This window comes from Motacilla alba, chromosome 2 (assembly GCF_015832195.1).
Source record: "Motacilla alba alba isolate MOTALB_02 chromosome 2, Motacilla_alba_V1.0_pri, whole genome shotgun sequence".
Taxonomy (NCBI): domain Eukaryota; kingdom Metazoa; phylum Chordata; class Aves; order Passeriformes; family Motacillidae; genus Motacilla; species Motacilla alba.
In genome coordinates, this window is record NC_052017.1 from 58,698,341 (window position 1) to 58,721,395 (window position 23,055).

At 38.8% G+C, this 23,055-nt stretch overlaps 1 protein-coding gene across 3 annotated transcripts in view; it reads right to left on the minus strand.

Moving 5' to 3' along the window:
- Window positions 1-11,164: 11,164 nt before the first annotated feature.
- The window catches only part of ATP9B (ATPase phospholipid transporting 9B (putative)), a 154,916-nt gene continuing 143,025 nt past the window's right edge, over window positions 11,165-23,055 (minus strand). For 2 of the 3 annotated variants that reach the window (XM_038129521.1, XM_038129523.1), the window contains 10 exons: window positions 22,292-22,381; window positions 21,682-21,826; window positions 21,286-21,350; window positions 20,683-20,838; window positions 20,474-20,538; window positions 19,165-19,273; window positions 17,459-17,516; window positions 16,555-16,758; window positions 14,047-14,079; window positions 11,165-13,249 (listed from right to left, as the gene is read on the minus strand). In XM_038129521.1, the coding sequence (XP_037985449.1) occupies window positions 13,113-13,249; window positions 14,047-14,079; window positions 16,555-16,758; window positions 17,459-17,516; window positions 19,165-19,273; window positions 20,474-20,538; window positions 20,683-20,838; window positions 21,286-21,350; window positions 21,682-21,826; window positions 22,292-22,381 (1,062 nt within the window). In that variant the 3' untranslated portion in view covers window positions 11,165-13,112. The remainder of the gene's footprint in view (window positions 13,250-14,046; window positions 14,080-16,554; window positions 16,759-17,458; window positions 17,517-19,164; window positions 19,274-20,473; window positions 20,539-20,682; window positions 20,839-21,285; window positions 21,351-21,681; window positions 21,827-22,291; window positions 22,382-23,055) is intronic. The other variant, XM_038129522.1, reaches the window with a different exon arrangement.

Here is a 23,055-nt window from a genome sequence, read left to right on the forward strand (position 1 = left end):
TAACTCAGGGGATGAGAGGTATTTAGGGAGAAACGAAATATTCTCCAGGTTATGAAATGTGGTGCCAAGATTTTATTCCCTCACTTGTGGCTGTGCTCTATTGAGAAGCATCCTTTACATTTGAGGTAAAATAGGTAAGGAATTACAGTCCAGTGGTGTAAAAAAATATATTCTCCTCTGCCATTTTTTTCACCACCCTTTGAGCAGCCCAGCCTTTCTGAAGACAGGGGTCTTGGACAGGGATGAAACTCGGAGCTTTTCAACCTAAAAGATAAAATGATAGGAGATGTGTGTTATTGGATATGAAGGGTTATAATGCAGATGTCTCCAGCTGCAATGAACTACTTCAGCAGCAATGGCAAGGTTCAGATACAGCATTTAGTGGTGCCAAGGTCACAGCTGAGTGACCAGGGAATCAGGGGCACCTTGCAATAGCTGTGGAATCAGGGGCACCTTGGTGGTAGGCTGACTTTGATCCCAACACCCAGCACGACTCTGTGCTATCCTGCCTGCTCTGGCTGTCCAGAGATGCCACAGACCTCAGCTAATTCTGGTTTCTCACAGAAATGCCCCATGGATGGGGAATTTCTGAGAAGCACTTCAGATAGGTTGGCAGAGACAGAAGCTTCTCTTTGCCAGAGGGATCTTGAAAGGCTGGCAAGAGATTGGGCTTTTAACATACACCGTTTTCACAGTTTGCATTTTGTCTCCCTCATTCTTTTCACACCTCAGTCCATGCACAATTAGAGTTTTCTTTACTGGAGTGGTTTGACTGAGGGGGCCGGCAACCCAAAAGGAATTGCCAGACTCCTGTAGTTTGGTCAAGGATAGGTTTGGTTGTTTGTGTATGGAAATTATGTACAAGCTCAAAGCCTTTGTTCCATCAGAAGCATTCCTGTTTTGTGACATCCCTGCATGCTAAAGTAGCTATCTTGAAGAGCAAATGCTGAAAATTAAAATCTTCTTGAGTCAAGCCTCCTCATTAGCAGTCTGCCTGGCTAGACTCTACCTTATTATTTTTGCTGTGTGTAGCTGTAAAGGGAAAACCAAGGAGAAAAATAGGCAATTAAAATGCATTAAATTGATTTCTAAATGAGTATGCAGAACCAGAAAGTCCCAGGAAGAGCCCCATCTCTTCTTTTGCATCTGTTGCTGTATGTGAGAGTGCAAATTCACTAGCAGCTAGAACAAGACATATTTGCAAACATTAGCAGGGTTAAACTTCTATCTGAGATCCCTCAGTTAAATCTCTGAAAACTAAATGTGTTAAGTCATTGCAGTTGCTTGGCATGCACTGTAGAGCAGGACCTTCCAAAAGCCATGGAAAAGTTTTTCAGGATGAGCACAGCCCCAACAGTCCAAATATGAGACTCTCCCCTCTGCAAAGCCAGAGAATCCTTTTCCTCGTTGCTAAGAAAAATGCCAAAAAGCACCTCATGATTCTTCTGCTCTAAACGGTGCTCTGGCGCAACAGTGAAACCACGAGTGTTACGAAACCCCACAACCTCCGAACACCAGGCTCTGTGTCTGCACTGTGCCTCAGGTCTCATCAACAGACTCTTCCACATCAAGTTAATGCAGATACATCAAATGCAGGCCTGGAACAGTTACAGAAAACCATGAAGATGGTACATATTAATCTCTTCTCCTTTGCTTCCAGGACTTTCATGACTATCTTCCTTCCAAGAGTCCAATTAAATTTCAGATTGCTTTTTAAGCACACTGAGTAAACGATGAAATTAAAGAAACCTCTTAACTGTGGTGTATGAGAAGGAGGCTGCCCACAGATGTGCACGTGGTACAAGAGAGAACCGCATGGACAGACCTGTGCAGACAGGAATGCCTTTGTTAAGCTCCAAGGCAGAGCAATGGCAGAACAACCTCCTGGAGCTGGGTTTATCCACCAGGCTGATTCTGGGGAAGGCAGGTGTAAAAAGACAGACTAAAGACTGGAGTCGAAGATTGTTTCACGGAATTGTTTCAAGGAATTGTTTCACAGAAATTGCCTTTGGGACTTCAGCTGAAGAATCTGTCACCAGAGGTGAGTCTTTGAGGTGAAAGCCATTCGTGTTCACTGCTTAAGGGCTGCTCCCTGCTTGCTGCCCAGCACTGATGCCCTGAGCAGTCCATAAGAGCTGTGCCACAATGTAAGTCTCGTGGTGTTTCTCAAGTTACATGAGTCAAAGCTGTCAAGTCTGTAAGTCTGGGATTTGGCTCCAAGTTTTGCTGGCTGCCCTCCAAGAAGTGCTGCAGACCAATTTCACAGAAGCAGCCAGCAACCCCTAGCAGGACAAAGAAAGGCTATTCCCACCCCCCAAAGCCTCTCCTCCTCTCCACAGAAGGCTCCTTCACTGGTTGCTGGGCTGCAGAGCTCCAGCAATACACAGACCTGGGAGCTCCTGTCACTGTTCTCAGGGTGCCAACAGGTATAGAGTGACCTGTATTGAGGATAAGGCAGACTGAGACCTCAGAAACTGTGTGTGCATGGGCACATACACACGCAGGAGTATCCCCTCTGTTCAGAATTCATGGCTAGCTAGACTAGTGACCTCAGGGAAAAACTTAGTCTGGCAGAGGTGTTTGAAGGATGTCCACTGCCTGGATACAAAGCCCAGTGCAAGACTTCTTATGTCCTAGGATTGGCTTGGATGAACAGTATTTAAGGTATCAGTGGCAGATGAGGGGAGGGTAAAGGCAGCATAGTAAGAGATCCATGTAGGATAACTGTGGAGGGGCCAAAGCATGGGCTCACATATTAGCGATGAGAGTCTTTCAGGAATGTTGTTGTGAAGGTCTAAAGTGAAGCAGGAGAAAGCAGGGGAAGGGCTACCAGAATGCTGGCTCAGTTGAGAGCACACCACAACACTGGGTCTGGCAGAGCAGCCCTGTGGAGTTTGTTGGTTCAGAAGCAGTGAGGAGGGGAGTGTCTTGTTGAGATGAAACATCCTATCCTGCTAGCAGCATGGGATCATGTTGCTTCTGATGCTTGGCGCTAGTGGTCAGCAAATCTGACAAAAAGTGGTTAATGAGGTCCCCGACACAAAGTCTGTCCTAAACCAGATGCCTCCACCATCCAGACATTATCACGGCAAACACTTTGTGGAGTGTTAAGAACTTTTTCCCCTCCCTTCACCCAATTAAAAGTTCAATAAAAACCACAAGCTTTCCTCAGAGGGCAAGGGCTTTGAATACCCAAGACTTTGGTTTGAAGCTAGCCTGGATGGACTGTTGGCAGAAATACCTTCACCTTTCAACACACCCACTGGTAAATAAATTAGCCTGTCTCTGAGACTGCATCCTCAGTGGCAGCACTTGCGGTGATGGTGTCTGACAGCGACTGAACTGGAAAGAAGCCCTTTACATAACAGATTTTTGTCTCATCCGAAAAATTTAAGGATTTAAAATTTTAAAACTTCTACCGTTCAGGAAACTCCCCCCCCCCCCCCCCCCCCCCCCCCCATACTGTGGAAACAGTTTTCGAAAACGAACACCGTGTGACTAGAAAGAAGGATCTTTTTTCCTTGGTTGTGATGACCATGAGTGTGGAATTTTACTTATTTGTTGGCTTGCATCGCCCTCTTCTGGCTTCTATAAAAACACCAGAAAGTTTCACAAGAAACTTGCCCTTGGAAATAAACTAAACCAAAACCCCCCATGTTTATTGATGTTGACAATTATCTACTTAAACAAAAATAAAATCAATCATTCAAACTGGAACCGATCCCACCTTTGGAAAGCAGGGATGCTGAACGGCAAGGGAAACGATGCAGGTACTGCTTCCCACTAGGTGAAACGGGCTGGTGGCTGTGAAACTCGGTTGGCATGAAGAGCTTGTACAGACATTCTCTCGCCACCGCTGGCTCCCTGGCACGGGTGTACAGCTATTTCGGTCATTACACTGTACTAAGAAGCCTCAGTTCTATCGCCTAAGTTCCACAGTAATCACTTCTGACAGTGCTGGCCATGCTCTCCATGGACGAGACTAACAGGAGTTCGAGCAGTTTGCGGGCTGGAACACCGCTACAACAAAGAGCTGATCTCTGGGGAGCTCCGGGAAGGGGCAGAGCAGCAGGGAACCTGCTCAAACCCGCCCAGACGCAGCACCAAGACAAAGCTGTGAGCACGACAGAAGCTCCTGTAGGTGTATTTCCTGTACTCAGAAGTGCACATACTTCTGTAAGATTGCAGTAATCTGGAGGATGAGAAGAAAATTCAGTGATGGGAATGGAATTACACCAAAGTTAACCAGATAACTTCTAAAGTGACCATGTCTGAATATAGCAAAAGTTCACACTATTTTTACGTAAAAAAATTCAAATCTAAATGAAGCAGTCCCTAAGGTGATGAGCCTCAAACAAGAAGGATGATCAATCTCAAGTTAAAAGTGAAGAAGTCCTTTCCTCATGCTATGTGTAAATGACACTGTGAAGCTCCCCCCCCCCCCCCCCCCAGCCCCCATGTCAGAGATTTAAAATCAGTAGATTTATCACCTTGATGAAAATTCTGCCTCCTTCTAAGAAAAAGGTAACATTTCTTTCCTCCCAAGTCATGTCGGGGACATCCTAGGACCTTTCGCCTTATAGACTAATAATCCTAGCCCTATATTTCGCTCTCTCTCACTATTACTTGTCATATTTTCTCACTTCCATACATTCTCAGTGGTGGCAAAATTTCTTCCCTTGTCAGTCTCTTAATGAGTAAAGAGGGTCTTTCTCTCTCTCTGAATAACCTGTATCATTATCTACAGCATCCTACTCAGCTCCGTAATGTGATACCAACATCATTATCTATTTGCTGCTCATGTACTATGGTTTATTCCCTTCCAGCTGATAATTTTGCTTGCCCAGTTTAAAATTAATCAAGAGACTGTACAGTGACTATTTAGCTTTATTTTTTTGGAAACCAGGCTCTTACTTACAAAACAAACATCTTAAAAATAGTACCATTTAAAATCACCAGTCACTTCTGGTGGAATAGACTGGGAATAGAATTGCTACATGGCCAAAACAATGGAAATTATTAGCTTTCCCCCTTGACTTGCCTCACATCTCAAATTCTTAGTTACTGCCTCAGGTTTTGATATTCTCATTGAAATTTGTGTAACATGAAGCTGATTTACTGCTCTATTTCGGACTTGCAAGTAGCTCCCATTTTTTCTTTCTCTTAAGAAGAGATGAAGTTCCCACATTTTTTATGCCTGGGAAAAGTATCAAACCCAGAAAGGAGGGACACAAAGTAGAAGAGCTGTGAGATGTCTGCGACTCAAACAGGACTGACAGGTAAAAGAAAGACTATAGAGAAGCCTTTGTTTTTCATGTTTTCCTTGAGTTGCTGGAGGGCTCTATCTGGTGTCTCCCTTCCAGAATTCCTCCCTTACTGCCAGTATATACTGGCATATACTGAATTCAGCTCGCCAGAAAGCAGCTCAGCCACATGCAGCTGCCTGGTCATTCTCTTCACATGATCACCAAATGAGTCTCTCTCATGGAATTTGTGTCCCATCTTTAAAAATAAATACAACACAAATAAATGAAGTCTTGACTGTGGTCACCAACCCTGACCCACATGCAGATGTGTTGGCGCTTGAGTCAACAGCTACAAGATCAGCAGGCTGCAATTTCAAAGAGGCCCCAGACACCCAGGTTACTCAGAGGAGAACACCTGGAGAACAGGCAAGAATGGAAGGTGCTGATGAATAGCTAGGGCAAAGACATGCCCAATCAAATTATCAAATTATCAAAACACAAAAAACAAGATGGTTTGCCGGAAGACTGAGGGAGATCTCCTGACGTCCCCAGGGTGATGCCAAGTGACTTCCTATCAAGAGTGCAGCAAAGCAGCACGCTGTGCTTAGGGGCTGGCTGTGCCTGCACACTGAGCACTGGCTGGCACAGGGCCAGACAGACAACCCCACAGACTTGGCTCAGGGCTCCTGCAAGATAGCTGCAAGCAGCCTTCAGATTTTTCTTCAGGGGGCTGGGAGGTGGAAGCTGCAAAGGGCTGCATGGATCCTGCAGCACAGGGCACAGTCTGGAGGTTCCATTGCACTGTCCAGCCTAGCACAGGGTAGAGGGGTGAGGTTTGATTTTTCTTGGGCCTCAGACAAAATGAAGTTTCCCCCATTTTCTTCCTCAGTCTTCTGCCTCCAAAGGCATTTCCAATATCTGACCAGAACATGTAAAGTTGTGCACTTTTGGACATCTCTGCTGCCATGCCCTGAGGTAGCTGCCTCTAGGGCAGGCTTTGCTGTAAGAAGCCTTTTCCTGCTTCTCCAGCAGTGAACTCCATCACTCACAGTGATGATACGTCTGAACTGGCAGAGTGAGTTACCTGCATGTCAAGAAGAAAGACTCCTGTGCTGCCAGGTACCAGATCAGTGACTGTGGCTGGCTCTGTGTTACAGCTGAGCTATAACCTTGCTCTCCCTCCTCACCTGCCATCTCCAAGTAATTGCTTTTGGACAGATGGCAAGCTGGCAGCATGGTTATGTGACTGCAGCTTGGCTTTTCCCACTCCCCCCAAATCTGCTTCGGCTTATACAAAGACAGCTTATTTTTCTCCTCCCTGCTTCCCTTCCAGCACTACAAACCAGTTTACACAGAAGTCAATTGTTTCAACACCTGGAGAACTGCTCAGGCTGGGGACTTCTTCCACCCATGTCCAACATTCCAGTGGGCACAGCTGAACCAAAGCACAGAGGGACCTTGCTCTGGTTGCCTTTATCAGGGTAACATGACAATGCAAGTGTAATGTGACAGCCCATCCTGGTCATTCTTGGTCATAAGAAATCAAATCTCTTCTAATGCAAGCAGGGCCAGACTGATACCCGAGCTTGGTAGAAATGCAAGGCATTTTGACTGTCTGGAATAGTTTCTTTCAGGCAGGTGTTCCCAAGATGGGTTGTTATAAACATTATTTCTCTCAGTAGTTCCAGACATTCAGGTGTGAGTCTCACAATCATCTTAAAAGGCTTACTTTCTTAAAATGTTACCTTTTTTTTTTTTCAAATAAGATTTGCCATGTGGGTTTCTTGTTTATTTTTGTTGTTTTGTTGTTTTTTTTTTCTCTGAAGTCTGCACAAGTTAAGGGCATCTAAAACCTAAGTTGCTGTCAGCAGCAGACTTCTTCCTTCCACCTCTTATTTCATAGAATCATACAATAATTGTAAATTAAAACCTTTCAAGATTCTTACATCTTAAATATTGGCATCCTTCACTATAACATCCAATTTCTGAGTAAATGTAGGGATATCCTCATATGTTGCTTTCAACTTTCAACTCTCCATGTATTATAATACCAAAAATGATGTAAAAGGACCTACCAGAATTAAAACTAGCCATGCACAGGTAGGAAGGTAATGTGAAGGCCTCCAGCTAGGTTATTTAAAAAATATCATAATAATAATTTAGTAACTTGAAATATTTTACTACTTTCTCATGTGAAGAAGATTATGCAAGAAATTGAAAGGCAACTATAAGCAAGGCAAAACCATTACAGCCACAGGGTAAAAGTTTCAAAGCCATTAGCTTTTGTTTCCCTTCACCTCCTTCCTAGAATTTGATAAAATTGTATGTGCTCAGGTTTGTTGCATTTATTTATTTTCAAGCACAGATTGTCTACAATTGCTTTAGTTGCCTTTGGATAACTAGACCACATCTGTGTCACCTGTCCTGCTCCTGACACTCACACAGAAAAGTACCTTCTACAGCTGGGATACACCCCATTCAGCTGGGATCAAGATAACCAACAGACATATTCAAGTGACTGTCATGGAAGAGTCAATACCCTAATGAAGGGTGAAGGTACTCTGGGAAGCAGAAGCTGTGGGAGGAAGTGCCTATGTAGCTGTGTTCTTGCAGATGAATTTGGAATTCAATGGCAAGAGGAGGCAGCAACCAGCAGTTACACACAGGGGAAACAACAGCTCATCTTCCTCTACGGAGCACATGCAGCATAGAGCTTTTCCCCAGGGGAGCATCTTGATTGAGAATTCCCAGATCTCTCCTTCAAATAGGCAACAGATAATGGCAATAAATACAAAGCATATGTACATACACTTACCCCTTACAGGTCTGCTCATCCATTACCATCCCCCAGCCTTCCAGTCAGGAATTCATTTTCAACAGACTTTTGAAGTAGTTATCTATAATTTGCTTCCACACAACGTGTGTTTACTTTGCAAAATCAAATGCATGCTTAGAACTTAGAGCAAAACACAGAGGGCCCATGGAAAAAACGAGATGTGTATATTATAGAGAAACAATGGAAAGCAGCTCTACAAATAAGAATTACAATGGTCTATTTTGTGTACTGCTTGCTTAAAGCTACATGATTATAACCAAAGCTCTTTTTATTCTTAGCAGTTTTGTCAAAAGCGGAGGAAATAAAGATAGTTTACTGCCAGAAGAATAAAGCCAGGCACATAAATACTTATGCATCACAGCTATTGTACACAGGATCTCCTTAGAGCAGATGATGATCTTTTCATTGCTCAGTAATGCATAAAAGCTAAATTCCAAAGCCAAAATTACTCAAGCCTGCTTTTTTTTTTTGAGCAATTTAGAAGTTTAATATTGCTGATTACCATCTCACTTTGAAAGCATGCTAGAGGAGAGGAGGAGGCTATGATTGGGAGAAACCTCAGCTGCAGCTCCGCTAAAACCTGGTCAGGTATGGAAGAATAAGGCAGAATTTGTCAACTCCACTGCAGAGTGCGCTCTCATTATTCTGTTCGTGGCATGCAGTTTTCACCACCTCTGCTTTAAAATATTTTGATTAAAACTATGGTTTTGGTCGATGAAGTAGTGGATAGGTCTTTCAGTGCAATTGCCTATTTAAAGGGGGATTTTGTTGGCAATTGGCTGAGCAAATTCCCACTTGCAATAACAGCTGTGAACCCTGCTGAGGGCATCTGTTGGGTAGTTAATACTTGTTGGGAAGTATCTCGCTTTAAGTGTGTTTTGTTTACAAAAGAAATTCCTATGCTTTTTAACACAGTGTTAAAGACATTGTGCCTCCTGTTTATTTACATATAATGTTCAATGCGTGTTATCTTTGTTCACTTGTACTGATTTTCCTCTCTACAGGGGGCTAACGTATTGAAGGGCTTTTTTGATTGCCTTCAAGTTTCAATTGAGTTATAATAACAACCTAGATACAGAAAGGTTATTCAATTAAGTATTATCAGAGACTGCTGACCCAATTTTTTTTTTCCTTTCTGGCCAGCAAAAATAAGGAGAAACTCCATGGAAGGTAAAATTGAAATGGATGTCAGTGTACACAGGACCTACAAGAACAGTTTCTGCATCAATGGCAAGTGCAGGACAACCTAATCTCCTTCTGTGGCTGTCATTTTTTAAGGAGAGCTTCCATCCAGAGCCCACATCATCTGCAATTAATTCCTTTGCCCTGCAGGAGTTGTTGGAGCCACATTAATAGCTGTGAGCATATGAAGGGATGCAAGTGTGTCACAGATGCAAGCCTCTTTCATGTTATTTTGCCAGTAGGAAACTCAGGAATACTCAGCTCTGCAGAAGCAGGCAAAGGGCTCACAACGAGGTATCTCTGTTAAGAGCCCATCTCCAAAGCCTCTGAGGAAGTCCAGTCGGTCGTTTGTACAGTGAGCCAGGCCTCGCTCACCAGCAGTGATGAGGTTAATATGCAACCCCAGGTGGGTCAGGCTCGAACAGCCCCAGCCTCCAGTGATGAAGGAACCCTCCAGTGAACCCTGCAAGAGCAATATGTGGGGAAATCACCTCCTCTTCACCTACAGAAGCTTTGTCTGTCTGAGCCTCACAACAAATGGCATAACTATTTAACTGTGTAAGTGGCTATCAAAATTCTTGCTTAAATACCTACAGAAATGCTGTCCAGTCCAAAAAGATTCCCAACTGCAAAGCTCCCTCTTTCAGGCATGCTTTAAATGGAGACTGAAGAAAAGTTTCAGCTCACACTCTTGCAGATGGAAGGTAGGACAACTTGTAATACAGGCTTGCCTGAGTGGAAGCTGCTCATCAAGATAACAAACACTTCAAGCATATATATAAAATCAGTGGCACATTTTTTGACAACCACTTTGAAGGTTTAGGAAGAAAACAGGAGATACTACACAGCTGAATTCTGATTGCATGAGTCAGCAAGCTCAGTTTGAACATAAAAACATTGGTGTAAACACTTGCACTCATGGACAAGTGCTACAGATTTAATGTTAAGTATACAAGGATTTAATTTATCTTCCATTTGCAAACTAATATCTTATGTAGTAAAATGTTTTCCAGCAGTTACATGAACACAGAATTTTGGAATGGCATCAGAAAAACCCAATATAATTACCAGTACTCTCCTTTTTTGCAGGATCTCTCCTTTCCCTCTCTTCTTCCATTAAACTACATTGGAAATCTAGGTGTTCAGCTCAAGTGCTTATTAAACATGGTCCACGTATTGTTATGTAAGTTACTTTGGTGAAGATGTATTGCCTGGTCACACCTTGCTCCTTCCTCCATTCTGTCCCAGTTCTGAAATTGTTTTCCAAATATGTTTTCAGAGAGACATTATTACCATTTCAGAAATACATATTTAACATAGGAGCTTTAAAAAGTAAACATTTATTTAATACCAAGAAAATCTAAGGTCCTTCTGGGTGTAACTTGCAGAGCCAAGGCCTAAATCTGTTTATGTAAGCTGAACCTCAAAAGGAAGGTAAGTGACTTGAGTCAGGCTTCCACAATCCTTAAAACAAAGTGTGAGCTGAAACTGGACCTTTGCTTTATATTGGAAATACTAAGGAAGCAGGCACTTTAGAGAACTGACTCCAGTTTTGAAAGGCTTATCGCTGTGTACAGAGCCTATACATTTGCTATCACACTAACCTTAAGGGTTTTAATGGTGGGAATTAATTTACCTACACTTAAGTTCTAACTGAGCAGTTTTTTACCCATGGGGGCAATTGTGTCTCATACAGATGTACTGCAGTAACACTATCACTTTCATGCTGTTAGTTTAATTTCTGTTTTTTTTTTTTTCATTTTCTGCCTAATTTCACAGATGTGATGTATAGATGAAAAACAACCAACTCTGAGCTTGTGCTTATCTCCTGAATCTTATGCATATGGTTGTGAGCCCACAAAAAGGTCTGAAGAAAATGCCACCAACATTTCAGAAGAACTGCACACCAGTGTTTTTCTTAATTGTTTGAAAGTAATCACCACTTACTGGGGAAAAGAAAAAACTAAAGCAAATCAGTGAGAAAAATACCACAGAACTAAGCTAAAAACGTAAATCAGGAGCGTCTTGGCAAAACCACACCGAATGCAGAAAGGCTCCTGCCAATATGCAAGAACAGTGACATCTTGTGGGGATTTACAGAATCGAGTTCACAGAGAGACAGGGCAAACTAGTCTGTGATGTTGGGTAATTAAAGGAAACTCTACCTCAGTAGTTTATTTAATACATATACCACTAATACTTGGTAGAAATTAGGCTTTATTGCTTTTATAATGAGGAATGAAAATTAAAAAAAACCAGATAAATAGCTAGTTAGAAAAACTTTGAAAACAGAAATTAATGGAATGGGGTGGAATCCAAATAGCTCTGCAGCCATTTCCTCTGCTCTCCCAGGAAGTAGTTATAATTATCATTTAAATATTACTCATCCAAAGTAATAATGGCATAAGGGAAAAGAGACTGAAATATGAATTATGTTGTAAAGGCATACAGTCAAACATAAAAATGACATCCATATTAAGTGGGTTTTAAAACCACACACATAAATATTTAATAAAGAAAGCATGAAGAGTTATGTTGTTCCTTTCCTCTGATTAACAGACTATGACAAATTCATTATATGTACTTCGTGAGAAAGCAAAGTTATATCACAATAGAAAATTAATATATCCTACTCGCCAGTACAGTGTGCAAGATTTGGACCCTTCAGATTGCATCAGAGTATTTGAGTTTCTGGAGCAAATCTTCAGCTGCGATAAAGTGTTATAACTCAGCCAAGACACTCAACTCTGACAGCTTACAAGCAAAAGTGTTTTGATTTTTTTTGACAAGTCTGCACCCAAACTAAGTTATAAAAACATAACATTTACAACTTGGAAGATGAGAGATTTTCCTACCATGATGTTCATGTGTTCTTCTTATTTTCTTTTACCTGAGTAACCTAAGTAAACAGATTACAAGGCAATTTAGACATATTAGCTAATACAAGGTTTACTGGACTTCTCATATATAGAAATGTACTTTGACACTATTTGCAGTTTTACAAATACAAAATGAATAAGAACTTTAAAACATATTTACTGAGCAGCCATGTTTTGATATCTGTACAGATCAGTAAGTGCTGTGGAATTATGTACAGAATTTATAATTTAGTTTTTAAACAGCTTTTGTGCAACCTGGCTGTAATGTGCATTTAAAGAACTGCTGTCAACATCACACATCTGTAATTTACTGGTGCCAGAAATGGAGAATACAGAATAGGACAACAGCTCCTAAAATAATACTGTGCTATGCAGACTTCAGTACATAATTCAAATAGTGCATATTAATCAATGTCTGATGAGGAATAATAGCTGCTAATACAGACACAGGCTTTTACAGGTAATAGGTTTGTTAGAGTAAGTATGGATGAATAAACTTTTCCATATATAAACATTAAAAGAAAGGGCTTGAATTAGGAAGTCATACAATAATTAAAGATGGAAATTTATGTAATAAATAACAGAAGTTTCAATTTAACTTGCAGAAGATAAACATAGTTGGAAAAAATCCTTTACAGTAGCAAAAGATCCTTCACAGTAGCAATGAAACCATTCAGAAGCATTGTCAAATCAAAAGTAATTTGGTTTTATTTTATAATCATAACAACTGAAATAAAAAAAGAAAATCCACACAAAGAAAATTTAGTTTATCTCTGATAGTTGTTAGTGTACTTCTGTGTTATTGTATCTCTCAGATGTTTCCTCCTCTTTTTGTGCTCTATTCACATTATCCCTTTTGATTTTTTTTAAAGTTTCTTTAGTCCAACATGAATCCATAGACACTAAAGCACAGTGAATATGCAATCTGCAGACTGGTGTGAGTGAAAACCCATAGGAATATAATCACTTTTACGAGGTAAGCTTGGAGTAACTTGGAGGAGAGAACTTGCGCTTCAAGTACTTGAGAATGTAAAGTGGAAGACAGCTTACAACAGTGATTGCTGACACTTTCCACAGGAAGGTCACAGTTGTGATAAAGGCAACATCTGCAGAAACAAAAAGGGAAAATAAGTAATGGGAGCCAGTAACATGGAAACTGGAACTTCCACAGTGCAAAGTCAATAAAAGCCCCTTAATTGTTTGCTTATGCTATTGTCCAATTTTAAAAAAGAGCAATAAAGCAACAGAAAGTTAACCTCAGCGTTTTGCTTCATTTTTTTGGACAGGAATTATTTTTTTAGACAGGAACTTCAGAGTTCCTTTATGGTCCTCACACTGTTTCGCAGCTGAAGTAACTTTCAGGGGAAACAGAATCTCAGTTTAAAAGCAAGACTCTCTCATAATAAAAAGTTAATTCAACTTATTTTTCTACTAGTAAGAATGATTTTTACCTGCTTTAAGTTCCCAACCAGTTTGGATCTTTTATTCTATATTATTTTTCTTTGCTAGTTTGGATCTTTTATTCTGTATTATTTTTCTTACAACATCTATGCTGAATGAATCTTAAAATCATAGAGATTAAATTAGAGCCCAAATATTTCAAGGGAAAATGTAGTGATATTGCTACCCACCACACAGAAAAGATAATTGTTTATGACAAAAAATTAACAAGAATGCTGACACACTATGCTTGCTAATGAATTTTTTGACCCTATTTGTGATAATTAGATCACAATTATCATGAAAAGATCCTAGAACTCCAGGAACCCCAATAATTTTTTCTTTTATTTTTTCCCATTATTTACAAATGCATATATTAAGAAATTTGCTACTCCTGAGTGAATCTTTAAAAAAAAAAAAAAAAGCCAACCCAAAACTTCAAGAAAAGTTAAACTTCACCTACCTAAGAAAGCTCCAAAAGACACTCTGCCTATACCTGTTTCACAAAGAGGGAAAATGAAAGGATAGATTTACAGAAAATACAAAAGTTGTGAAAAAAACACCAAAACAACAACAACAACAACCCCCAACAGGTTAGCTACACAAAGAGGAGATGAAAAATATGTTAGTAGCATTAACTGGATTAGTACTGCCTTTCACACGTCAATCAGATTATTTTAAGTAGCAATTAAATCAAAACACTTTGAAAACATAGAGATTTTATATTTGGTCATGTTTTAAGGTTGTAAATAGATTGGCACTTTTCTTACATTTCACTTCAAGGTATAATTTACTGTATAAACAACTTGATCATGTAAATGAAAATTCACTTCATAAAATGCTTTAAAGAAATCCTTTCCTGCTCCAACTCTGCTCATTAAAATACTTAGTATATTAAATTTCAATGTATAAACTTGTTATGCAGTTTTAGCCTAAGGCTGCTTAGACATATTGAAAGCCCGTGTAACCTATCATAGACACCCTAAAAAGGCCACTGTGTGCAATTAACTCAGAAACATAAAAATTGGTTTACTTTCATGAGTCAGAGCTCTAGAACAGTATCTGTTTTGCCTTTGGTATTTTTGCCTTTCTAATTTGAGTGCCATGTCATCATATAATTTCTCTGGAAGGAGATGTTCCTTATAAGCAGCATCACTGAAATAAGTTTATTTGCAAGTGACGTCAAGCACTATTGGTCTGGACCATTTTTCCTGATCCATGGAAGTTGTTCTATATTTTGAACTGCAAACCATCACTTAGGTTTATGCTGCATCACATACACAAAAAAGCTCCCTCCCCCCAGTTATAATGGGACAGATTAAGTAAGAATAAAGCATTAAGCCGAAGTGAGGATAAAGGAAAGGCATTTTCTCAGATTCAGTGGTGAATAGCACACAGTAAAATACATCTTTACAAAATCTCATGAAACTGCAGCCTTTTCAGTACTCTCAAATACTAGAATAGTGAAGTTAAGTCCCTGGGTTGCAAGAAGCCATGCAACCGTCTATGGACTCGGTTGGGCTTGCCCAGCAAATAAATACATGGGCACAGAGAGGAAAACACTCCCCTTTATGGAAAAGTTTGCAAGAAACAAAGTTCCTGTCGTTTCTACACCTTTGTGAACATCATCTAAAAGTGTTTTTCACAGAACAACACCAGAAAGGATGGAAGGACTGGCTGTCACCAATACTACAGACTTTCAAAGGTGAAGCTGCAAGTTGTGCTTTATGAAGTTCCTGGAAATCTGTACTCAAGTGCAAATACCCATATCTGTTCTTGTTTGTTCCTTTAATTTGTACTTTGACTGTGGAGATTCAAAAATCAACCCAATAATCTCTATTAATGTGTCTGTGCATTACTGTCAGAGAAAAAAAATGGTGCTCTGGCAAATCTGAAATAACGTACAATAGAGGTACCAAGCCCAGCAGGGTTGTTTCTTCACTAAAATTTGACTCCTGAGAAATCTTGGAAGTACCAGAACACCTGGGACAGGCAGTGAAGCATTTACTGCTTAAATAAATAATTATATAAATAAAAATAAATAATTATATAATGCACACACACTACCCTAGCACTGAACACCTGGGAACTGACAGAGTGAAGGCAGAATTTTAAGACTTCTAGAAACTGCCATGTAACGCTTAATTCTGCTGTGTGAAATGTCAGGTGAAGAAGGGCAGCTCCATACTCATCAGATCCTAAAAGGCAGAGAAGAAGCTGGATTCTGCTCCTTGTGAGGTATAATTAAAGCTATTACATATATTTCTGTAAGCTACATTTGTAAAATAACACCTAGATACTTTGTTTTTACTAAAGGATAAGTTCATCCAAGAAGAAATAGGTATTATTTTGATGCTCAGATTCTTGACTACTAAGATTTGCAGTTGAAATGTGTTCTTTCATCTTGTGAACTGTAAACAATCAGTACCTTAAGGCACAGTATGGCACACCACAACTTAAAGCAAAGCAAGCTTAATACAACCTTACTATAATTATGAAGCGATGGCTCCTATATAAGGTATCTTTCCTTCTACGCTGCTGCATCACTTCCTAACAATACTTCAGCAATTTGTAAGTTAGATCTAATGAGGTCCACTTGGTCTGATGTACAAAATAATGCACCAATTCAGTGAAAGATACTGATTTTTAACAAATCATAGCTATTTTCAATAGTGCAAATCTCAAAGCCAACTTAAGGTATGCAATTTGGACTGTCAATATCAGACCAAGGATGGGAAAGGCAGGAGTGTTTTGACTAAAGTTTATAATCTAGATAAACCGTACTAACAGGATAAAGATTGTTGAATTCTAGGAGAAAAGGGTAACCCAACACTAATTAAGCCTAATTTGGACACAATTATATTTCTTATAAAGAAAGCTGCATTTCAAAACATCACCTATACATTGAAAAAAAGGAAAGATAAAAAAATAAAGATACAAACCAGTTCTTTGCTAAAGTACTTTTACTCACCAAAGTATTCATTTAGAAATGCAAGAGAGGCCACATAGCAGCCAAGACTGAGGAATTCAGCCACCACCATTAACCAGTGCCATGTTCGTATGGTCAGTGCAACCATCAAGAGCTCAGTCAAGATCAGGGCAGTGAAGGAAATGGCAACGACGTGTACAAATTCAGATTCAAAAAGCAGCAGGGCTCCATACATCAGAATACCACCTGGGTGGGGTGGAGAGGCACACAAGGTTGGCAATAAGAGGCACACAAGGTTGGCAAATTTCACTCTGCAGTGAAATTTCACTGTGCCAGTTTTTACAACTGCACACTGAACGTTTGATTGCTCATTATGAAAATTTGCCCAGCAATTTTTATAACATTGATCTTTCTAAAAGAAGGATATTTACTGTACTTTGTACATGTGAAATAAGCCAACCAAAGTAAAGCCATAAAGAAATAAAACTTTTAGAAAATTAAACACCTTTTAGTGCAATATATCTGATGAACTGTTAATTAACCTCATTTTGTCAAGTGCTGCAAATAAATGAGATATTGTTGAAAGTGTAATTACTTTCAACTGATTACATAATTCAGATTTCTTCAACAGTACTTCTGTCATTCAATGAAAGAAAACTACTGTGTAAATACATGCAATGTGATAAGCACTCATTAAAATTTTTCTGGATTAGCATTTAATTAAAAACATGTCCTTTTTTAGGCGACATGCACCAATAAAAACACCAATCACGCTGTGTTTTGAATAGGCCTGGCACACTACAGGAATATCGATTTACGAGATAAACAGAAAGCAATATATATAACTACTGATGAAATGCTAAGCTTTGGGAATTCAACCTGCAGCTGAAAAACAATATTGCTAATAGCAGACAAAAAGTTCAGCAAAATTAGGACTCTCTCCTACCTTGGTAAATACTGATTAAAACCCAGATGAGGAAGGTCTTAAATGACAAAGATCTTCCCTAAGGGAAACATGTGAGAGGACAGTTAAACACAACTTTAAAAAAAATAAATCTACTCAGCTCATATATTTTTAAAAGTTTATTGCTGGTGAAACATTTTACAAGTAAAATAAGCAGTATTTGAAGTGATAAAGGCTACAAAGCTTCTACTTGCTTTTATGATTCTTCATTTCAAGCTTGTATAGAAATCGCACGAAGCCTAAATTTGGGAGTAAGAAATTAAGGCCTTAAAGAGAAGAGATATTTTAGCTTGCAATGCTCTGGCTGGTTTTTAGAATGATAAATACAGTAAAATTAATTTATTTTTTATTTGTAAAATGTAGTCTTCAGAACAACTACAGCATTGTACCTACTGACCAAAACTTTAAGCAAATCTGCAGATATTTACTAGTAACTTCTAAACGTTGGATAAACTGCCCATTGCTTTCACAGAATAATTTTATGACTACTGCAAATTTTCAGCAGGGAACTATTACCAAATAAATTTAAAATATTTTGATTGTGAATGGTACAGACTGAAACATATGCAAAAATTAAAGAATAAGTGCTGTACATGTGATATGACTCTTGCATTCTGTGAGCGTACTGATGAAATATGTTAGAACTGAAAAGTTGAAAAGATACACCTTTTAAGGGATAAAGTGGCAAACAAAGCAGCCATTTTGCCACCAAAAAAAAAAAATCTAGAACAGGCAAGAATCAGCACTTTCTCATTACTGCAGCAAGTTCCAAGTTCTGTGAACAGCTTTCCACAGGCAAGCTTATGCCGCTGTTTAGCAGGTGAAGGCCATGCTTTTTGGAGTTTGATAAAGGACTGAAATCTCAAATACTTCAAAGTTTCTCAAGCAGAGAAAGAACCAAGATCTCCAACAGAGGAAAAAACATGATCCCAGATTAACATAAGTAATAGCTAATTTAGTGCAATTAAAAAGACAGACTCAGAACATTTTGGACTAGAGTCTTTAACTGTAGTCTGCCTGTGAGCTTTTAGAAACATCTTTGAAGAATTTACTATCCCTAAAAAAGACCATCTGCTTCTGCCTTGGATCATAACTTTCCTAGCTGACAGCTAAGAATGAAGAAGAAGTGCTTTTCAAAAAGCTTATTAAAACAGAATCTTGAGATTTATTTCAGTCTTGTGGGTAACAAAATTACAAACTTTGATTGTTTGCAAGTATGTGCAAACATAAAGAAAGCAGTATCCATGGATGATTGAGTTTAGATATATCAGTTATAAATATCTGTTATTTAAAAGAAGACAGTTTTTGGAGACATCAGTAGTAATTTCTGCATGTTGGGAAAAAAATCTATAAATTCATCTACCAATTAAAACGGAAAAGTAAGATGTGAAAATGTAAACATAAATAACTCCACATCAGGGATTTTGGGGCCAGAGTCAAGGCTGCTTTATCAATATACCTTCAGGTTTGAATTATTTCAGTACAGCCACTGGTGACTGCAGAAATGTATTAGTAAAAATGATTGAAATGTTTGGTACTGTGGACTATTTTAATAGTACAGAAGCTGGCAATAGTTGTGCAATCTGTCTTGCTTGGAATACCTTAAGAAAATAATTGCAACAATTCCCAGTTTTGTACACTGGAGATTTTAGCATTTGCTTGTAGCTGAGCACTGAGGACATTCATACCTTTGTGAGATCCTTATAAAGTTCTGGATATAGCAATGCCATTTCTGGCTTCACATCTTGATCCAATACTAGAGAGAAGACTGGAAACATAGTATATATGGTTGCATACCTAGGAGAAAGGAAGAACACACATAAACACTTTCATAGGACATAATTTTAAACAGATCTACTGAGTTCAATTTTTCTTTTTATGTAAGTGAAATGAAACGGATTCTTTTTCCCAGTACTTAGGCAGCTTACCAACACAGCTTTCACATGCAACCTGCTCTTGTGGTTCTGAGAGCTGTCAGTTGTGAGAAGTTACAGAGGTCTTATACAGTCAAAACCAATAAACACATTTCTTTATTCTATCACCCAAGCTTATCACCTATTACCATACTTCCTGTGCACTAGCACTTTGGACAACCAGTTCAAAGACCTGACATTTAAATTCATCTCTAGATGGATGCATGAAAACAGAATTTAAAAAAGGGCACTATAATCTGGACAACATGGAGAAGGTAGGTGGATGAATAAGAGTCTTTACAGCTCTGTAAGTGGCTTTGGATTTTATTGTACACATGCCTGATACACACTTTCACATGTACTTCCCTGGAACTTATCACAACCTCTGCAAACCTTTTAGAGAGGTCTGCTGTTTGTCACTGCAAAGTCTGGTTTAATCAGACCATGGTTTGATTAAGATTTAAGTACTCTTGATTTAAGTTGTTATTATTTACAAGGAGAATAAAAAGAAGCTCTTAGGTCATAGGGACAAAGAACAGGGATAAACACAAACATATGCACAGCTCTCAGCTGAATAACTTGGGGAACCATATTAGTAAACCAGCTGCTGCAACATGACTAAGGTGCTCCTAATGCTGCACATATTCACATGAATGGAAATCTATGTGGCAAACTTGGATAGTGCACTCTCAGAGGAAATTTCATAGTAGTTTCAGCACCATTTTTAACACAAAACCCTGTGATCCTCACTGAGACTTGTAAATTAATCTGTGTGACAGCTGAAGCTGGTCTGGTCTGGGAGATTTTCTTTATTGCTTTCACCCCATATGTGCACAGGTTCTATGGTATCTTCTTCTAAGGCTATGCAGATCCCTCTCTCCAGAGAACTGATAATGAGACTTCCCCCATCATATAGTGCATATCCAACCTAGTGTGACTTTTCTTGATACACTCATCCCAGGTTTTGGTAGCATACCCATAATAAATGCATGGAAAATATGGATGACACCAAGCCCACGGTGTTATTTAACCAGTTAGTTTGCTGAATTCATCACCAGAAATTGTAATTGTTACTTTGACTTACCCTACCATTAGGAATCCTTGGTACAAGGGAACAGATGCAAAGTAGAAGACTGATGAAAATACAGCCTAGAAAAAGCAGATAATTAATTATTTAATATAATTCTACATAAAAAACAATACAATATAGAAAAAATAACTATACTGGTTATTTAAGATTTTGTGGCATTTCAAAGACAGACATAGGGATTCATAAAACAAAGTTTTAAATACCTGCATAGTTGAAATAATAAGGCCTCGGTGCATGACAAATTGACCAAGTGCTGCTGATCTTTTGTAACTGTTTCGACCATGTACCATCAGCAGCCTACCTATGTGTTTAAACTGTGTGATAGAAAAGTCAGCTGCTAGAGAAGCTTGTTTTCCCTCCTAGAAAAAAAGAAAAATATGAAGCCCAAATATGAAGCCCAGTGTAAAAGATGCCTATCAAGTTTCAAAATTCTAAGCAATAAAAACAAGTTTGTTCCTTCTTTGATAATCAACCCTGCAATGAGACACGACATTTTTTTTGTGCATATTCTAAGATGCAGTGGGCTGTAACAAATAAGTTTAATTACTTCTCCTGCTTCTTCAATTACTTCTCCTGTGTAGCCCTTCTTAAGTGCTACACAGACACAACTATAATTTTTCCTGCTTTTAAAAAGATAAAGCAGAAGACATACAAGCAAAAATACTAAAGACTAAGCATTCTTATAATCTTGCAGAATACTTTAATTAGAAATGATCAATTCACTGTTGTTTAAGAATAAAGCTTCTAATCACATTCTACTAGGCTTCTATGTGACACACATTTCACAGTGAAACTGTGAACATTACCTTGCCTTCAATTCCAATTCCACAGTCCGCTGCTTGGATCATGCTGACATCATTTCCTCCATCACCTGGAAAATGTCACTGCAATATTCAGTTCTTCAGAGGTTTTATTCTTCTGGCCTTACAGTATTTGAGAAACCTCTTACATGCCATTAAATTCTTACAATTAATCTAGGACTTATGACTAATTACTTCAGTAATCAAGACTTTCCTGGAGAATAGAAAAGATAACCACACCTTTCTCATGGAATGGCATTTTGTGCCATAACTATGCAATACCTGGCTGCTGGTAAAGGTTGGTAAAGAAGTCTCTCTGGTTTTATTTCAGCTATTTCTCTGTGGTGCCACCTGCTGATTACATTTATAACAGAATTTACTACTAGGATTGTGCCAAGTTACCTATTGCACATGTGCGTTTCCCGGTGTGGTGCTGTAACAGTTTCACAATGTGGGCTTTCTGGGTGGGAGAGCATCGGCAGCACACTACAGCAGGACACTGACAAGCCAGCTCTACAAATTCATGCTCATAATACTTCAGACAAACCTGAGGTAAAAAAGAAAATGCCTGGATTTATTTACAATTAAATATTACTACATGTAGCCCAACACAAAAACAGAGTATAAAGATTTTTTATGTTGTTTTCTATGTACAACATCCAACTGGAAGGAAAAAAAAAGAAAGATTCTCCTGACTGTGGCTTTATTATTTTTTATATCAAAGAGAATGTCACTTTGAGCAGCAACATGCTTTGAGGTTAAGAGAATAGACAGTACTAAAGCATGCTGTATACAAATTCCATTTCTATTACTGTACAGAAGACTAGAAACCCAGTAACATTTGCACATCTACAACATATATAATCTAATTTGCACTCAGTGATAAGCAAAAGTATCTCTAAGGACTACTTACAAGTATGGGCAAATGCTTGAAAAAAGAGCGTGAAGATGCTGACACATTACTTTCTGACCCGTAAGCATATAAATAATTTGACAGAAACCAAGTATTTACCTCAAGTGAGTCCCCAGATATCACCAAGGCACAGTCATGCTTCCTCCTAAAAGCATTTAGTTCTAAGTGAGCCTCTCCTCGAGTTACAACCTTCAATAAAACACACTCAGTTAAAAGATTTTGTTACATTCTTAAAAAACCCCTGCCTAAACAAATCAAGTTTTGAGAACTCATACCCAGAAGCCTTGGTTCAAGGGTTTTATCCCATTGCAAGTCTAATACCCATGGAATTTTACTATAAGCCTCAAACCTTATGAAGTGAAAGAGTAATCCTCAAACAAGTAAAATCTATGTAGCCAGCTTAAGTGGTTCCTCACCACAAAGTTCGCAAGGGCTAAAATAGTACTGAATTAATGACATTAAAACATCTGAATTTTGAGCTGGCCTGAGTCTTTTCATCCTGGCAGGTCTAGAGAAAAACAGAAAAATTTCACAAGCAAACCTCAATTGTTTTGTATATTAACCAGCAAAATATGCTCGTAGAATAACATAAAATGTTCCTATTAATTGTTCCTTCAGTTTCAGGAAGGAAAACCAGGCACAGATTTCAAAGAGACATAAAGATGCTCAGTAGTACTAATCCTTTTGGATCTTGCATGACTCTGAAGACAAGATCAAGTGGCATAATATGAAAGAATTACATAACAGATTTTAAAAATTTACATAATTGTTTCAGAAAAGCCTAGCTGTGAAGTGCAAAAAACAGTCAACTGTTACTAAATGCATTTTAGAAGGTTTTGAACTATAAACAGAATATGAAAAAT